The following is a 16,504-nucleotide window of genomic DNA, read 5'->3' as shown; positions in this document are numbered from 1 at the left end:
AGAGCCGGACGGTTGCTCAGAGCACAGTTCAAAGCACAGCTTTGACCTTCCTTCTCTGAGGACCTCCCAAGGCAAGTGAGCTGGAAGTCCATGGACGTTTCCTCCACTGCAGTCTGAGGTGGGCTAGGAGGCTCCTGCACATTCATAGTCACTCCAAGTGGTTCTATCCTGCCGCTCTCCAGATGCCAGCTCTGTCTTTTCTGATGCTACGCCTGGGGTTCACAGTTGCCTTCTCCTCCCTTTGATTTCCCTTGAAGTTCAAATTCAAGTACAACCAGTTTTAACTGAATGAAAAGAAACCCACAAAAACAAAGTTATTTTCTGTGAAACAAGTTAGCAGCATTGTCCTAATCAAACTGGCCTCCAAAGGCCCTTGTAGGATAGGGATGGGGGTGGCCTCTCCCACTGAGCTCCAGCAAAAGGCCACCTGAGGGCAGCTATAGGATTTCCTCCCTCTGGTTCTTGGGTTTGAGCATCACTTGTCCATTGCGCAAGGAGCCATTCTGGCTACGGAGCAGTTTCCCTTTTTCACGGTCAGGCCACGTGAAGATGGCTTCATCGCTGTCCAGTTCAGACTCCGAGTGCATCAGGCTGGTGTTGAGGACCTGGGCTTTCTGTCTGCCACCTTTGAAGGAGAGAGATTCCCAGGTTAAAAATACTTTTAATACTGGTCAACCTCCTCATCTTGCTCTATTCCCTCTTTAAGTCTCCTTTTCCTATCACGTCAAAGGGGCAGCCTAATCACACTTTCCTGTGTCTGGCACTTATTCCTTCAAATACTGAAGCCAAAGTGATCCTGTTTCAGCTAGTCTGGCATGACAGAGGGCACACGGACACTTCAAGATAGTGCAAAGCACAACATAGAGGTAGGAAAGCAAGTTACATTACCAAAAGGGGCTGTGAGTATACATGGGAGCTTTGTCTCCCTGACTTTGCTTGGGGCATTGCCTAGAAAGCTCTCTGAGGGCTAATGGCTGTAGTAAAGAGAATATGCAGGTTTGTTAGGGAAGATCACTGTGTTCTTACTACCCTCCCTACTCTCATCTCTGCTTCTCTTGCCTGCAAGGGAAGAGAGATAAATTAGCAGTCTGAATTTAGATTAATGCACAAGGACAGGAGAGAGACATTTACTGATATTGCCAGCAGAGGAAATACTTAAATTTAGCTTTTCCTTAATGGAGAAATGCAACATTTTCTCTGTTAGCAGAATGCTCCCTGGACATACCTAGCAGGAAAAAAGACTTTAGTCAGCAGTCAGCCTCAGAAGAAGCAAGATGAGTTTAGTTACCAGAGAGCAAACGGTTGAGGCACATTTGCTACAGACTGCAGAACAATGAACCCTTTATTTAACAGTAGGGCTCCTCTGTGCAAGGTGACAGATGGTCAGATTAAAGCAGAGTTGGGTGCTGAGGGAGGAAAACACACCCGGTTTTCCTTCAAGGGTATCTGTATTTGCGCAGTTGGGATGGCCCAGTTCTCAAAGGAATTGTCTGATCAGCTCTGTCACTGCAATGCCCTCCACTGCTGTCGTTAGGCACTGCTCTCTTTGCTGGAACACCATTAAACGGAGTGGTACTAGGATGAGCAATTATTTTCCACTAGCAAACAAGGATCAGGGACTATTTTCCTCACACAGTTAGAGCAACCCTGCTTCTTAACACAAACGGGACAAGCCCTCGGATTTGAAACGCGTATTTCAGCAGCCGAAGCGCTCCCCAGCCTGCGGTGGGGCTGTGCTTTGCACATGCTTTCCCAGGTTTCCTGCTCAGTCAGCAGGTGACCACGGCTCGGTTCAGGTATCAGATACAATCGCAGCAAAAACGCTCCAGCCTGAAATAACTCAACGATCTTTGCAAAGCACCTGACAAGCACTCTCGAGGACAGCAATGCAGACAGGAAAATGCTGGCTAAGAACACTGATGACAAATTAGTGCCTTTCTGGAACGGGCCAATGGGCCAACGGGCCTGTAGCCACACACGGGTCTCCACACTACAATAAGCATCTGCTTCCTGGAAAAATTAGAGGATGAGCTAAAATGTGAAACTTTCAGGGCCTGATGTTCACAAGGACAAGAAAGAATAAATTTATGAACATGTCATTTGGGGTTTGAGAATACGGGGGCACAAATAAACATTGCTCTCTCCAATTCATGAGTATTTTCAGGTTGCTTTCAGGTGTCCCTTTGCTTACTAGCCAAAGTTGCTCTGTTTAGTGACAAATAACTCATGCTTTGCTGTAGAGCGAGGCCAAGGAATTGCATATTGGCAAAAAGCGAACTACCAGAACCCAGTGGAAAACTTTAGAGCACGAGAAGTTATAGTCAACACCCAGCTGCGGGCTTCCTGGATCAGGCCAGTCTCTGCACAGCTTACATGCATTCACTTGCTACTACTGTGGTGGAAGTGGAGACATCTGGACCAGGCCAGTTTCAGCCCCAATTTCTAAACCAAAGAGTTAGATAACTTGACTAAATATCTTATCTAAAGATCTGAAACAAGCTCTTAGGTCTTCTGAGACTCATCCATCGGTGCCTAACATCATGTTTGTTTCACTCTTATTTTAAGTCCACCAAGGAAGAGTGGTTTTAGTCAGCATTCTGGAAATGCTAAGCTCTTCCCTCTCATGTTTTACCTGCTTTGGGATTTGGTTTTAACTCCAGGCTTTCTTGATCCGTTGCATCCAAAATCTTGTATTTGCTTTTTCTTTTGGATTTTCCTTTTCGTCTAAAGGGGAAGAAAAGGAATTAAGAGTCCATTTCTCAAAAAAAATCCAGAAGAAAAAACTACTCTGATCTCAAAGCTAGAGTACTTGTTTATTTCAGATTATGTTCATATCGGAAAGCAAAACATTAAAAACATCACTTTAGTTGTACATTTACAGGCTAAATCCAAATCTGGCTTCTTAACTGAACCCTGAGTTCTAGGACTTCAATGTTTCACTTGAAACACTGAGTGACAAAAAGGAACATCCCAAGGCTAAGCAGATGACCTGCTGGGATGATGGGTTTGAATCTTTCACCTCCTAATGCTGCTACTTGGCCCTGAAGCACTGATATAGTGGGGGTTATGGCCTCAGTCCCACCTCTTGCAACAGCAGATCACCATCCAGGATAAGATTCCAAAGGCAACCACAATGACGAAAGATGCAATGATCACATACAGCACACTCCACTCTGAAAGCAAAACACCCCAGAGATAAAGACGTTTGGCACCTCATACAGTTGACAGTGTGCGCTTTAGATGACTATTCTTGGGAAAGAAAAAGAAAGGCCTGACACTTTGCAGAATTAGAGGCTAGGACCATCACTGACAGCACCACTAACTCACCTGCGGAAGCCAGAGGCTTGAGATCCAGCGTGCAGACTCGCTGCACAATGACATTTTTCAATGCATGTCAATTTATAAAATTTGCTTTCCTGTGGCAGGAAAGCCTCTGTAGGGACACGACAGGAAAGAGGTGTCATTTATACCCTAAGAATGGACTCAACTCTTAGTGAGTGTTCACCAAGAGGGTCTGAAGAGGAGCCTCTTCCCTATCAAATATTGCCTGCCCAGAAGGTACGTGTAGTGAGATCAGGACGGGGACTATCTCCTTGTGCAAGCATCACGTCAGAGATACTGGGAGAAAGCAGGTACCTGTTACTCTGCCTGCCCTGGGTTTCAAATACTGTTTGCTTTCCGAAGTGGGCTGCACGTACCACAGTTGCTTTCGCCGTCCCCCATCTGCACCCGGATGAAGTTCTCCATCCAGAAGGGGTCACAGACGCAGCGCTTGGTGAAGGAGTCACAGCGACCGTGTTCAGAGCAGTTCAGCTGACACGCTAGGGACCAAAACCAGCAAGGTGAACTAAATGACTCACACATGAAGCAAAAATGGGACAGTAGAGTTCAATACAGCCAACCCCCATAGCATCTAACTTCAATCTCGTCACTCTGAAGTTCATCCTCTTAGCTTAGTCATAAGAAGTGCAAATGTAAGCACCTAGGTCTCATGCCAAATCAAAAAGTCCCGCTTCACTAACAACGTAACACACAACGTGCTAAGAAATTTTTGCCTAATAAATCATGATTTTGATATCAAAGTTATGGAATTTGTATATTTGTTAAGTAAATGTTTTTAAATAAGGTTTTGATTTTCAAAGGCAAACTCAGTCTGTGAGACAGACTACAAGAAACAAATAGATCCTTTAAAGTGACCAAACAGAACTGAGGAGTGGCTTTCGAAGGCCACAAAATCATAAGATCAAGAAGCCATGAAAATAATTACTTTACATAATTCTAGTTTAAAATATCTGATGAGCACATGATCCTCATAGAATGGAGCTCATTAAAGAAAAACAACACTAATGTAAACTTGTAAAAAAACTGATAGAAGGGAAACATTTCCTTCAGACTGATGTATGTGCTGGAGAGGAAGTGAGTGTTTTCACAGCTACCAAGATCTGTGGTTTTATTGTTTTCATTATGACACTCAATTCGTGGGCTGTATTCCATTAACACTGTATTTTAGTTTCATAAGTACCAATCTGTGTGTGCGCAGGCAGGTGTTTGTAGCATACATGAAGGTCCATTATTCTTACAGACATCTAAGAAGTGAAAAGATGTTAACTCATACCACAGTGACTCTTACTTACTGACTGTGTTAATTTCTAACGCCCGGAAGATGAGGAAGTCTGACTGTTGTTTCCGTAGTTCATTTTTTAGTGTCCAGGCTACCTCTCGTCCTTTGAATATCTGATGAGGAGGTTGGTTCTGTACAAAAAACACCATCTTCGTGCTGGAAGTCAGACAAAAATGATTATCTGCTGCTTCTCCAAAGATCAGTTAGACAGCCATTCTCCCCAGTCTGTTTGCAATTTATTCAGAATCCCAAGTTTATTTGAAGGCCAGACTTCTGGCTCTATCTTGGAAAGCAATAATGGTAGACCTGGTCATACAGTAGAAAACCTTTCAGGACATCTGATACATCCATATTTTCAAAGTTAGGGCTGGACAGCTCTTGAGTTTGCTAATGGTTTGCTAATCAAGCACATCTTTGCATGTTCATGCTAAGCAGGGCAAATCCCCAAACTTTAAGGTCCTGCCTTTTTCATAATCTCCTCCCTCCCTCACGGTGGGATCCTTAGACCTTACTACACGTGGAACTTAGGGGCTCATTTAATTGCTCACCACAGAGCTTGGCATCAGAGAAGACAGTGAAGGCTTACACTCTTTTGCAAAGCCTATTTTGAATGCGCAAAGTGTTATAGCCAGAAAAAAGCACAGGTGTAGAGATACTGTATTCTGCGTCTTTTATTGCGTTAACTTTATGAGAGAAGAACTTGCCCCCCTAGGCTTGCGAGCCGTGCCGAGCCCTTTGTACCCTTCAGAATCACAAAAGGATGCATGGATGTTTCAGATTTATTATTACCAGTGAGCCTATGAGTCAAAAGGATATTAGTGAAGCCCCCAGAGTACGTGAAAAAAACAGCAGCTGGGGGAAAACAGTACAAGTTACTTTGATAGCTGAGGTAAAAATCGGATCTTAAAGCCATCTGTCAGAAAATAATCTCTGTTCTTTTATAACACCTCCCACTCTTGTCTACTTAATAAACAGATGAAGTATTAATTACAAGAATCCTCTATTTGCCTTACTCGGTGAAGAAAAGCAGCAACTGGCCTGGTCATGGCAGAGATAGAAAGGTAATATTACAACAGAAAGTGCTGGCTCTTCTGTTCTGAGCTCTTAGGTTTGCACAGACAATGAATTCTGATTTTACTGCTACAGCAGGCAATGTGGACACAAAGGAGTCGATACATTACTAAACTCAGGAAGTCTAGAGTATAACTGCAGATTCATTGCTGACTTGCTGCATGACTTTAAGCACGTCCCTTAAATCTTTTTCAGTGCTTTATCTACCTTAAAACTACTCCCTTTTTCGTAAAAATTAAGTGCAATATTGCACTTATTTCAACAGACTACCACTCTGCCCTTGATAAGCTTGTTGCCATGCCACTCACATGCATGTTCAGGCATCCTCAAACACACCTACAGTAACGATGGACTGCTGTCAGCACGGAGGGGACACGTGCAGCTGTGACAATGCTACAGCACCACTCGCTGAAGTTTTCTGCGGAACAGAAATTCCACAATTCCCAGACCAGCCATTTGTGCAGAGGTGGAAAGCTCAACTTGATCAGGTACTTTCATGCCAAAGCAGCATGGCCAGGATCCAGCTGAGCTGAACCACCCCTTGTACCACTTGCTGATTACTGTACTTGGAGCTGAGCAGCACTGTCCAGGCAGGCAACATGACCCTGACCTACAGCCCTGCCTATAAGCAAACTTGCACTTGTTTAGAAGAGACCAGCTGTAGATTACTCTTAAGTTAAATAGCAACCAAAACCAAGTTTTCCTTATCTCAAACAAAAACTACATTGGTTTTCAACATTTTATTTTACATCAAACTGAAGCAGTTGTGTAGGCAGTAAAGCTAACATAAAACAACAAAGGACTACTACTAAGGGAACTGCTACACCACCTCTGGTGTGGCATCAGTGTTCCACCAAACTAGTCCTGTACCAAGCCCTATTATTTGTCCAAGTATAAGTCACAGCTGTAGAACATCCTTCACATAGTCTTTACAGTTTTCAAAACCAAATCAGATTAGCTCTTGTTTTACAGATTTGCAGGGCAAAGACATTAGCTGCAGAAAACAGCTTTTGAGGACAATGCAGCATCTCCAGAGGGGAAAGACACCCAAGACCTGCTTGGCAACACACGTTCTCTGACCTGAGCAAGCAGGAATAACAATTTTAAGCAACATCTCCGCATGTTTCGATTGTCCAATCAGCCCTTGGTTTACTAAGCTCTCAAGTAATTCTCCTCCATGTACGCTCACAGACAAACCCTACCTTTGTTCGGTGTACGGCTGGATCTTCTGCACAGTAATGTCCGAGTCGAGGACCCCCAGCAGAACGCCTATTTGTCGGATGAACATGCCCTTCTGCCTCTCAGTCAGCTGGCTGACATTAACATCCAGAATTATCTCCACAAGGTTATTTTTCCTAGGATCTGGTGAGAATGTAGATAAAACAGACCTTTAGAACTGCTACTTAACAGTCTGTACAAGTCAGGTTTCTAGTATCTTTCCAGAATGTTCCTGCTTTGAACACAAAAGTACAGAATCTCGGTGTAGGAAGGGATACAAGTCCATGGCTTTCACAGGTAATGGCACGCAGTAAGAGTCAGCCCCCAAGAACACATGAAAATACAATCACATCCCCCAAAACTTTTGACTTTTTACAGTTCTGAGCTGGACTAGACTATACACTTTATCTCAGTACACTGTATCCAAACAGAGGGCTTGCTAGTGCACTGTAGGCAAATGTGGTACAACACAACCCAGACTGACCAGGTTTGACTTCCACTGTGGTCCTTTCCACATCACTCTCTCCTTTGGCATCTGTTACTCTGAGGTGGAACGTGTAGGTCCCTTCTACCAGATTGGACAGGAGGAGGACAGGATGATGGTCTGAATTATTTAAGACTTCCTGGAAGGCAGAGCAAAATAAGTATCAGGAAACAAAGGATCAAACTAGCACAATATATCATACTTAAGGATATCACTAAAAGTGATAGGTGCAATAATGAGCTTTACATTTCCTCAGGAGTTGTGGATGCTACCTGCCACTGACTTTTGTGATGCTGCAGACTGCCGTTTAAAAAAAGAAACCTCACCCCAGCTGCAGGGCTCCCGTCATCCCGGGTCCACAAGTAGCTCACAATTCCCTTATCATCAGAGGACTTCGATCCATCCAACTCAGCTGTATTTGTGGGCAAAGTGATGACAACGTTGCCAGCAATCTTTGCAACTGGTGGCTTGTTTATCTCTAAGCAAACAGGGAAAAAAAAAAAAAGCTGTTGGAGAAAAATTTGGTAATGCACAGTCAAAAACTACTGCATTACATCTCCACTGTAAACCAGAAATCCTTATGTAACCGTGGGGGAGAAGGAAAATAATGTACTGCAGGGTTCAGCTGAAGATAGTGTTCCTCCAGAAAAGGGTAGACCCCTTACTTAAAGAAGGCCATTTCAGTGCTCTCCACATTAAGCTTCTCCCATTCCTTACCCTTAGCATGCCTCTGAACACAGGTTTTTCTGAACTGCTCAGAGATAACCTGTGCCTCAGGCAGCTCCGTGCATGGCTGGACATACCTTCCTTGACAATAACGTTGACTGAGCTTTGGCTCTGCAAGTTCCTCTCATCTTTAACTGTCAGAGTAAACTCATAGGTCCCAACTTGAAGGCCTGTTACAGTGGCAATGCTGCTGTTGGCATTCTCCAGCTTGACACCATCTGGACCCCTAACCAAAGCACAAGAGGATCAGTTTAAACTTTGCATAGACCATGGGAGTTAACCTCACACCAAACAGGAGGCTCAAGCTGAAGCAGAGTTTATGGGGATGCAAACAAACAGTTGCCTGGAAATAAAAAGTCCATGACAAAAAGCAAAATTATTTTCTCCCATTACAGCAAGGAAATCAAAAGAGTAAGTGCAGCACTCGGAACAAAAAACAATTTCTGGTGGTTTATGGGTTTTGGTTATTTTTAAATCAGGGGACCACCAATACCTGCATTTAAGTAGGGTTTACAAAAAGTGATACTTTCAGCAAAATTGTCTCATGGGAATTGCACAATAAGCCATTTTTTAAAGAAAACGTATAGAGCAAAAATAGTTCCTTCATTTGTAAGAGCTTTGTACAGACTTTGCATAAGCAAACAGAAAAAGCTACTACAAGTTGCTCATAAGCTTTCTCCTGCATTCCCCAAGTACTTCAGGGAATTTAGAGTCTGAAGGGAAACATGACAACAAACAGAACACTGCCACATTCAAATATACTGCAAAAGCATCAAGTTAGAAGGCCCTGCTGCTGTTTGATTACAAGAGTCAGTCTCTTCATAAGACCAAGACACATTACACTGCTGCAATTCGAACATGGCCAGTCGTCTTTACATGCCACAACCACTTTGAGAACAGGAATCAGACCTAGAAATTATGGCAAAGCTGTATCTAATGCTCAAACAAAACTCCACCTCTCTCCAATTAAACGTAAACCCTTGTCTCATTCTAATCACCAGTGAAGCTTGATGTGACTAGGATTTAACACAAGGGAGGTATGTGGGAGGGTGTCTTGTTTTAAATGAAAGACCCAGATACTTGCATAACAACAGTCTGGAAGATGATACACACCGTGTTTTTTCCCAAAGAAAGGAGACTATCTTCTGGTCATCTGAGCTCTTGCTGCCATCTAGAGTGGTGCTGTCTACAGGAAGAGTTAATTCTTTATCTGGACCAGCATCTGCCTTTGGGGGCTTATTGTTCTCTGAAAAAGAATTGCAATATTTTCAATACACATGCCATAGAAGGTGGCGCTTAAAACCCCAGCATTAAGAAGTTTAGTATTGATCCCTAGTGTATTTCCTGCCCTTATCTCAACCTTGTACTCTGAGCAAGTGAGGTTAAAAGCAGTTAAGAGTTCAGATCAGTGTTTCATTCACGCATCTGCAATAAAACAAGAATGAAATCTAGAAGCTCTGATTTTTGCTCTCATTCTCTAAGCATTACTCCACTTTTCCTGCTCCTGTCCCAGGACCAAGCACCAGGGGCAGAGACAGCTGCTTGGAAATACAATCCTGCCATTATGGTGGGATCGTGTCAGTTAGACTACGTTGTGTAAAATAGAAGAACAGCCTAGAAAGGCAATATTCCTAGAAACTTTCTTTTGTTGGTTTATCAACAATATACCAGCCCAGAACAGTCATGAATTAGAGCAGCTTTTCTGAAAGCAACGGAAAGCTACCATAACACCTAGAGTATGTTGACAGATTGATGCTCGCCTCTAACCCCTGGAATGGAAGTGGGAAAAGCACCTAAAGGCAGCTTACCTGGCTGGACTATCACAGTGACCTCTGCAGTGGACTGGTGCCCAGCAGAATCAGTCACTATTAGCTGGTAAGTGTAATCACCTTCTTGCATTGCAGAGAGCTGTAAAACTGGTGTCCTCACCCCCTTTGAGAAAACATAATTCAAGTATTAAGAAGAATCCTTACACAGATGATGACAGACCTGAAGACTCTGCTTCTAAAACAACTATTATCAGCAGATTCTAGGGGCTTATTATTAACTCCTGCTATGGGGCCAGAAGTCTGTGCTACTTAAGCATGCAAACAGCTAAATTTATGCACAGCAACAAGGACACTGTTGTGGAACATAACAAGAGTAAGATCACATAGGTGTTGAGACCTTTTGAGACTCAATAGTTAGCAACTCGAGCAAAACCTCTGGGGAGCTCTGTGCAAATTATACACATTGAGAACCTGATTCATGGACTTTCTTATTCCATATATGTGACAGCAGTAATAGTCTTTAAAAGAAATATGATGACATGGAAACAAGTTCCAGCTTTTACTGTTTAGGATTGAGGAGTGTCTGGCTGGTATCAGCAAAGTTTAGACTCCAAGGTTCAACTAAAAAAATCCAGTCCATTGTGTTTGCCCAGATTACAAAATGCATGACCTGGCACAACGGGTTATCCTGCACATCTAAACGCCATCCTGACTGATAGTTACCTAAAAGATCACACAGTCTGGCTCCACACCTGCTGACAGCACTGAAGCATCCCTATTATACCATCATTGATCTAGCTATGACTGATGTTCTGAGAAGTCAGTAACTGAACAAAGAAAGGACACACTTCCCTAGCAGCCACACAGGTTAAAGTGAGATACATGGGTGTGATCAAGTTGTGTTGAGACCTGTTATATGTGACATCAGAATCCAAAGCCACCAAGTTCCCATCTCTCTCACCCCTCCATTCTTGAGCAGCATTTAAAGCTGCATTGCTCAAGAAAGGAAACAGGATGCCAGTGAAAACCTGTGGCTAGACCGGTGCATCAGCTCAGCCACTAACTGAATACCAGCTTCACGTGGATTTACTTTTAAGTATATATTTAATCATCACATGCTTGCTCTGTACGATTATAAGAAATATTTTCTAACAGTCAGTTTAAAATGGTTGGACTACAGAAAAGAAGCCAGCTAGTGAGTAATCCAGAGAACTGCACTGACCTGCATCTCCATCACCTTCCCCTTGCTGTTAGGGCTGAGCAGCCACTCATAGCTGACAATGCTGTGATCATCGGTGCTCTGATTCCCGTAGAGGGTGATGGAGTTCTGAGGCAGGGTAATCACTTGATTTGGGCCTGCATTTGCCACTGGAGGATAATCCACTGCTTTGTTCACAGTCAAGCTTGCAGTGGTGGAGCTGCTGGCACCATCCGAGTCCACTACTGTTAGACTGAAAAGAAAAAAAGTGAAAGCAGTGAAGAGTCATGATTATCAGAGCTGAATACAAAACACTGGCTGGAGTTAAATTAAATGCAAAAGAAGAGTTAGAAACTTAAGACAATTTCAAGGACCGGACAGTAATTTTTTTCAGGGGAAAAACCCCAAACCCACCCCCAAAAAACAACCAAGTGTGGTTTGAGGTAACTGTGCTTTTTCTGAATAGAAACATCCCTCAAATGCCCAATTATCAGCCTCAAAGCAATGCAAGAAAATCAACAGTCATGTTCATCTTTCACTTGAAATCTACCAACTAGTTCCAAGATAACACTGAGTATGACACTGTCTCCCAAAAGGAGACGTTCATTAACATGGACACAGAAGTTCATTACTAACCCACAACTGGCCTGAACACCATATGCCTCCTCAGGTAGGCCAGTACCAGAAAATAGAACTGCTTTTTGCCAAATCTAGATCTGAACATCAACTGCTTAAGAGGAAAAGAGTGTTCAGGTTATAGACACTCAGGTTTATTTTATTTTAAATAGACCTGCTGATGCAGTGCATGGACATCACACCAAAATGCAGACTAAAGGAAAAACATTAAAGTAAAACCAGCTACTATCTATTTATCACGTATGTGCAGAAAACCATTAGGTCTCTTCATTTATCTGGGACAAACACATTGCATTTAAAAACTGGATTTAAAGACTGCATTTCTTCCTAAGCCTTTACCCAAACAGTTTAGATTCGACGTTTCAAGAGACATTTTGTAGCTCTTGCAGACCATATGTTCCCATCTTAAACCAGTGCTACAACTTAAGAATAAAAAGTAGCTGGATAGCTTCTCTATTCTGAAGCAAAAAGCTATGAAACTACCTGAAAGTGTGGGAGTGAAGAGAGAGAGTATATCACAAAATAGAGTTCTGTCCACAGTGTGTTGTTTGTTGGGTTGTTTGTTTTTTTTTTTTATTAAATCAGACTAACACTTCAGGAATCTTATACATTTTACTCTTAAGGGATGAGAACTGATCGACTCTTCCAGGTATAACCTACCTGAATGTGTAATTCCCAGGTACCAAGTTGGTCAGCGTCAATACAGCAGTATCGCTAGAAACCTTTTCCTCCCGCAAAGGACCCTTCAGTTCTTCCCAGTGATAGCTGACAATTTTATCATCATCAGTGCTTTCTGTTTCAATTACAGAAGAAAATGCACATAAAAGGAGTTGCAAAATGCTGCTTCACAAACCCCAGATGTTCAGACCCCCACTTCAGTGCTAGGCTTAGTGAGCAAAGGCTGGTCCAAGCCCAGAGGTCAGACATGCTCAGATACCCAAACTGCATGCTCTCCTCTACCCTATTTCACAGGTATACTTCAACACCCTCAATCCCAGGTTTGCATGTGTACTGGGGAAGACAAAAACCGAAACCAAAACACTAACAAAATACTACTAGTTGTGGGTAAGACAACCTGAACAGATTTAAAGAAACTCCTGAAGTGCTCTAGTGCGGGCCAGGATCAGTAAAGGTGGTGTGTTAGCTAACTAATACCTTGGAAGCTTAATGCAAAGAGGCCAGTAATTTTGACTAACAGTAATTTTTTTATTCTAAGCAGCAACCTTTAGATCTTCTCCTTTTTTAGGAGATTGGCTCAGGCCAGTGCCTCTCAAAAGGAAACATGGAGAGGTGCTGTTGTGTGCGTATTCCACTCTCCTGGCAAGAGAGGCTCATTCTTTTCACTAAAGTGTGTTTGATCGCGTCACAGCCAGTTCCTCTTGAACTTTACCTAAAAGGCCAGCCCAGAACCAAACACACAGAAACCCGGCTTGCTAGACTACTGCATTTAAACCAGCAGGTACTCACGGCTGCCATCAATAACAGTTGAAATGGTTGGCAGTGAAATCTCCTGGAACTGTGGGGACACGATGGCAACAGGAGGCTGATTCACACGAGGCTCTGCAACAAGCACCGAGCTGTTACAATGACATCTACAGGCAGATCATGATAGAAAGCACTGACCAAAGAACTCTGAAAACCACTCTGCCTTTGTCCACCAGGAGCAGCAAACAGAATATAGACTGCACACCCTTTTCCCTCTCCCCAGCCCTATCTGCCCCCTCAGCCCTGCAGTCAGTGAGTCCAGGAGAGGAGTCCAAAGCGTGGAACTGCTGTGCCACACAGCTCCAAGACAGCCACCGATCAGACTGACTGCAGAGAACTGCTCAATCAACAACAGTAATTTGTGCTTTCAGCAAGTTATACACCAATGCAGGGAAACAGTGCTAACAAAAGAGATCTACAAAAGCAAGGAGGTGAGCTGCCACCCTAGTGTTCTGGAAACAGCTGCACCGCATCCGTTCTCCCATACTGAGTCAAGCATTCAAGCACAGACCATTCTAACAGAGCACCTAGAGCTTCTTGCCGAAGTTTGGCTAGTTTGGCCGCTACTCTGAAAAATGAATGATTTGGATGCATGCTGCCAGCTGCAGATTCACTGCTTATAAGGAAATGACCAGCAACAGCTTCCAGAAGGCCAGCCACACACACTTGCTAATTTAGGGAGTATGAAAACACTTTGTCCACAAAGGTCGTAGAAAAAGTCTCGATGAATTGTGCAAAATCAAGGGGTTTTTTTTGCACAAAAGGACATGCAGAACCTGTGGTTCCCTCTTTACACAGGCCATCTAAAGAATGAGACCTGGTGAGAGAGTCAGCACAAGCTACTGTATCTATACGAGCTCATCTGCAAACCACATCTTATGACAGGAATGAGATTTGACTTAACCTGGCTGTGGTTAGGAATGATATTCTTTACTGGACAGGGAAGAAAAGAACCTCCAAATGAGCTTCAAAGCTCTGGCCACCCTTCATTTTTTACAGCTAGTTTTTATTGAAGCAGCGGCCTTCCAGGGCGAGGCATTTGCTATGCACTTTTGTGTCAGTAATCCAGCTCTTCTACTGAGTGGCTGGCCTGCTATAGCAGAAATAGCTACGTGCATTAGCAATAGTTTCACATCTCAGGAAACTACTTAATACACATATGTACATACCGAGTTGTCATGTTCAGGACATGAGTTCACAGCATAACGAATTTTCACTACGTTAAACCAGAGTCCAGTCAAATAAGCAAAACACCATGATACAGGTATCAGGACAGGTAAGTTAAGAAAAGATAGAATTCCACCAACTCACTTGGGTTCACTGTTACATTCACGTAACCCTCTCCACGTGCATTTTCTCCATTAACGACGACTTTGAATTCGTACAGACCAACAGTGAGCTGGAAGTAAACACAAAAGATTATTTGCCTTCAGGATGGTAGCACCTCATCAGGAGCTATCAGAAGGTCAAGTTACCATGTTTTGGCACAACAGCACATTAGCAGCATAAAACACAGGCAATTATGCTTCAACCTATACATACACAGCAAAGGATAGTTTCCATGCTAAAATGGTATTATGTATCTTTTAGTTTACAATGGCTATGCAGAAACCAAAGACTAATATTTCTTTCTACCGCAGGTGCCACAGCATTGTCAGTCAAGCTTTATTTTCTAGCAACAATAGGCAAACAGAAGAGAGATAACAGAGATTAGTTCAGGTTGTCTGGCCGCAGGAATCTGTACTAGCAGATTGCATTTGAGATGAGAAAGCCTGCACGTAGGAGAAGAAAAATCTCTTCTTGTGTGGGTTTTTGTTTTTTTTTTTTTTTTTTTACAAAGGAAAGTATTTCTTCTCTTCCTTCTAGGTGACATGAGTCAGGCAGTCACCCCTTCATCATTCACTGGTGAAACAAGATGAGAGGGTGAAGGACATTGGATGTTGGACAGCAATCACGGTATCCAAAAGGCTGAAACCCTGACAGAGACAGGCACGCTCCTTTCAAAGGGCTTTTCTCTCGTGACTAAAGCCTGTAGACTTTTTTTTTTTAAATGCTGTGGAATCCAAGATACTCAAAGGAATGTCTCAAATACAGAACAATATTCACACAATATTTAAAAGACATTCCCTTGTTAAGAATGCCCACGTGGAGAAACCACCGATCCTTTCACTGTTAGAGCTTGTCAAAAAGCAGCAGCCAGGGACACGTTATGAGGTACTCCATACCTCTAGTTAACGGTATCAGCAAGTCCCTTTTCCAGTGGTTAGTGCAAGGCTTCAGACCTGAACAGACCACCACACTATTTCAGTAGGAGAAATATTCACAACCCTTTGTTAATGTTAAATTGTGCCATTTGTATGGCTTGACACACTGCTTGCAGGCAGCTTTTAGATCCTGAAATCAGTTTCTTCTTTCCCTCATACCAGATCAATCTCCTTTTTGTAAGAGACTTAGAAGAGGGCTTGCAGTCAAATGTTGGCTGCCTGCCCATCATGCAATTTCCTATTCATCCTGAAATCACATACAAGTCTTTCCTGGCTGCCAGGGTCCCCGTCTTCTCCACTTAGCATTTAACACAACAGGATACAAAACAACAAAAGCTTTACCTTAGATAACTTAAGGGTCTGGGAGCGCTTCCCTTCCATTTCTCCACTGTAATCTTTTGGATGAGTAATCAATTCCCACTCATAGGAATAAGTGGTTCCTTAAAAAAAACCCAAAAGGTCCAGACTTCAGTTTTTTAAAAACTGCCTTTCTGCCATGCTAAAGAAAAGCTAAGGTATTAAACATTTACAAGGCACATTCTATTGCACTATGGAGAAATGAGGAAGCTTGGAATTTGGGCTACAGCTTTTTGGGAATATACCCAGGAAAAGAGAAAAATCTGTGCTTCTAAACACATTTACTCTGGAGCCAAAACCCATCTTTCAGCCTCTAAGGCATTAAAGAGCTTTGGAACAATCACAGCTCCAGGATTATGAAAGAGAAAAGTCTTATGCCCTCAAATCCTGCAGACACAACATAACGCCAATTTTCAAAGAGGAATGCATCTATCCCTGCTGCTGCACAACACATAACATGCCTTCCTCTCCTCTGCAGTCTCCCACCGCCACTGCGGGCAGAGCTATAGATAAGAACTTTATAAATACTTGTGAACAATTTGCATGATGAAATGAGGAGTGTATAGAAATGTGCTCCTCTGTGTCAACCCCCTAAATCAGATTTCAATCCACTAAATGAGAGGTCACTTGCTGAGACAGCTTGTCACCTATTAAAAATATCCTGAATAGATGCTG

At 43.0% G+C, this 16,504-nt stretch overlaps 1 protein-coding gene across 1 annotated transcript in view; it reads right to left on the bottom strand.

Moving 5' to 3' along the window:
- Positions 1-239: 239 nt before the first annotated feature.
- KIAA0319L (KIAA0319-like ortholog) overlaps positions 240-16,504 on the bottom strand; it is a 30,668-nt gene continuing 14,403 nt past the window's right edge. The window contains exons 5-20 of the mRNA XM_010296826.1: positions 15,815-15,912; positions 14,520-14,607; positions 13,191-13,283; positions 12,384-12,516; positions 11,112-11,340; positions 9,929-10,052; positions 9,234-9,366; positions 8,198-8,346; positions 7,721-7,872; positions 7,395-7,533; positions 6,895-7,054; positions 4,635-4,777; positions 3,699-3,821; positions 3,083-3,173; positions 2,633-2,724; positions 240-625 (exon numbers count right to left, since the gene is read on the bottom strand). Coding sequence (XP_010295128.1) covers positions 438-625; positions 2,633-2,724; positions 3,083-3,173; positions 3,699-3,821; positions 4,635-4,777; positions 6,895-7,054; positions 7,395-7,533; positions 7,721-7,872; positions 8,198-8,346; positions 9,234-9,366; positions 9,929-10,052; positions 11,112-11,340; positions 12,384-12,516; positions 13,191-13,283; positions 14,520-14,607; positions 15,815-15,912 — 2,135 coding nt within the window. The 3' untranslated portion in view covers positions 240-437. The remainder of the gene's footprint in view (positions 626-2,632; positions 2,725-3,082; positions 3,174-3,698; positions 3,822-4,634; positions 4,778-6,894; positions 7,055-7,394; positions 7,534-7,720; positions 7,873-8,197; positions 8,347-9,233; positions 9,367-9,928; positions 10,053-11,111; positions 11,341-12,383; positions 12,517-13,190; positions 13,284-14,519; positions 14,608-15,814; positions 15,913-16,504) is intronic.

The sequence above is a fragment of the Phaethon lepturus genome, unplaced genomic scaffold (assembly GCF_000687285.1).
Source record: "Phaethon lepturus isolate BGI_N335 unplaced genomic scaffold, ASM68728v1 scaffold20901, whole genome shotgun sequence".
NCBI classification, from domain to species: Eukaryota; Metazoa; Chordata; class Aves; order Phaethontiformes; family Phaethontidae; genus Phaethon; species Phaethon lepturus.
Note: the sequence above shows the minus strand (reverse complement) of the source record. Positions and strands in the feature narration are given on the sequence as shown.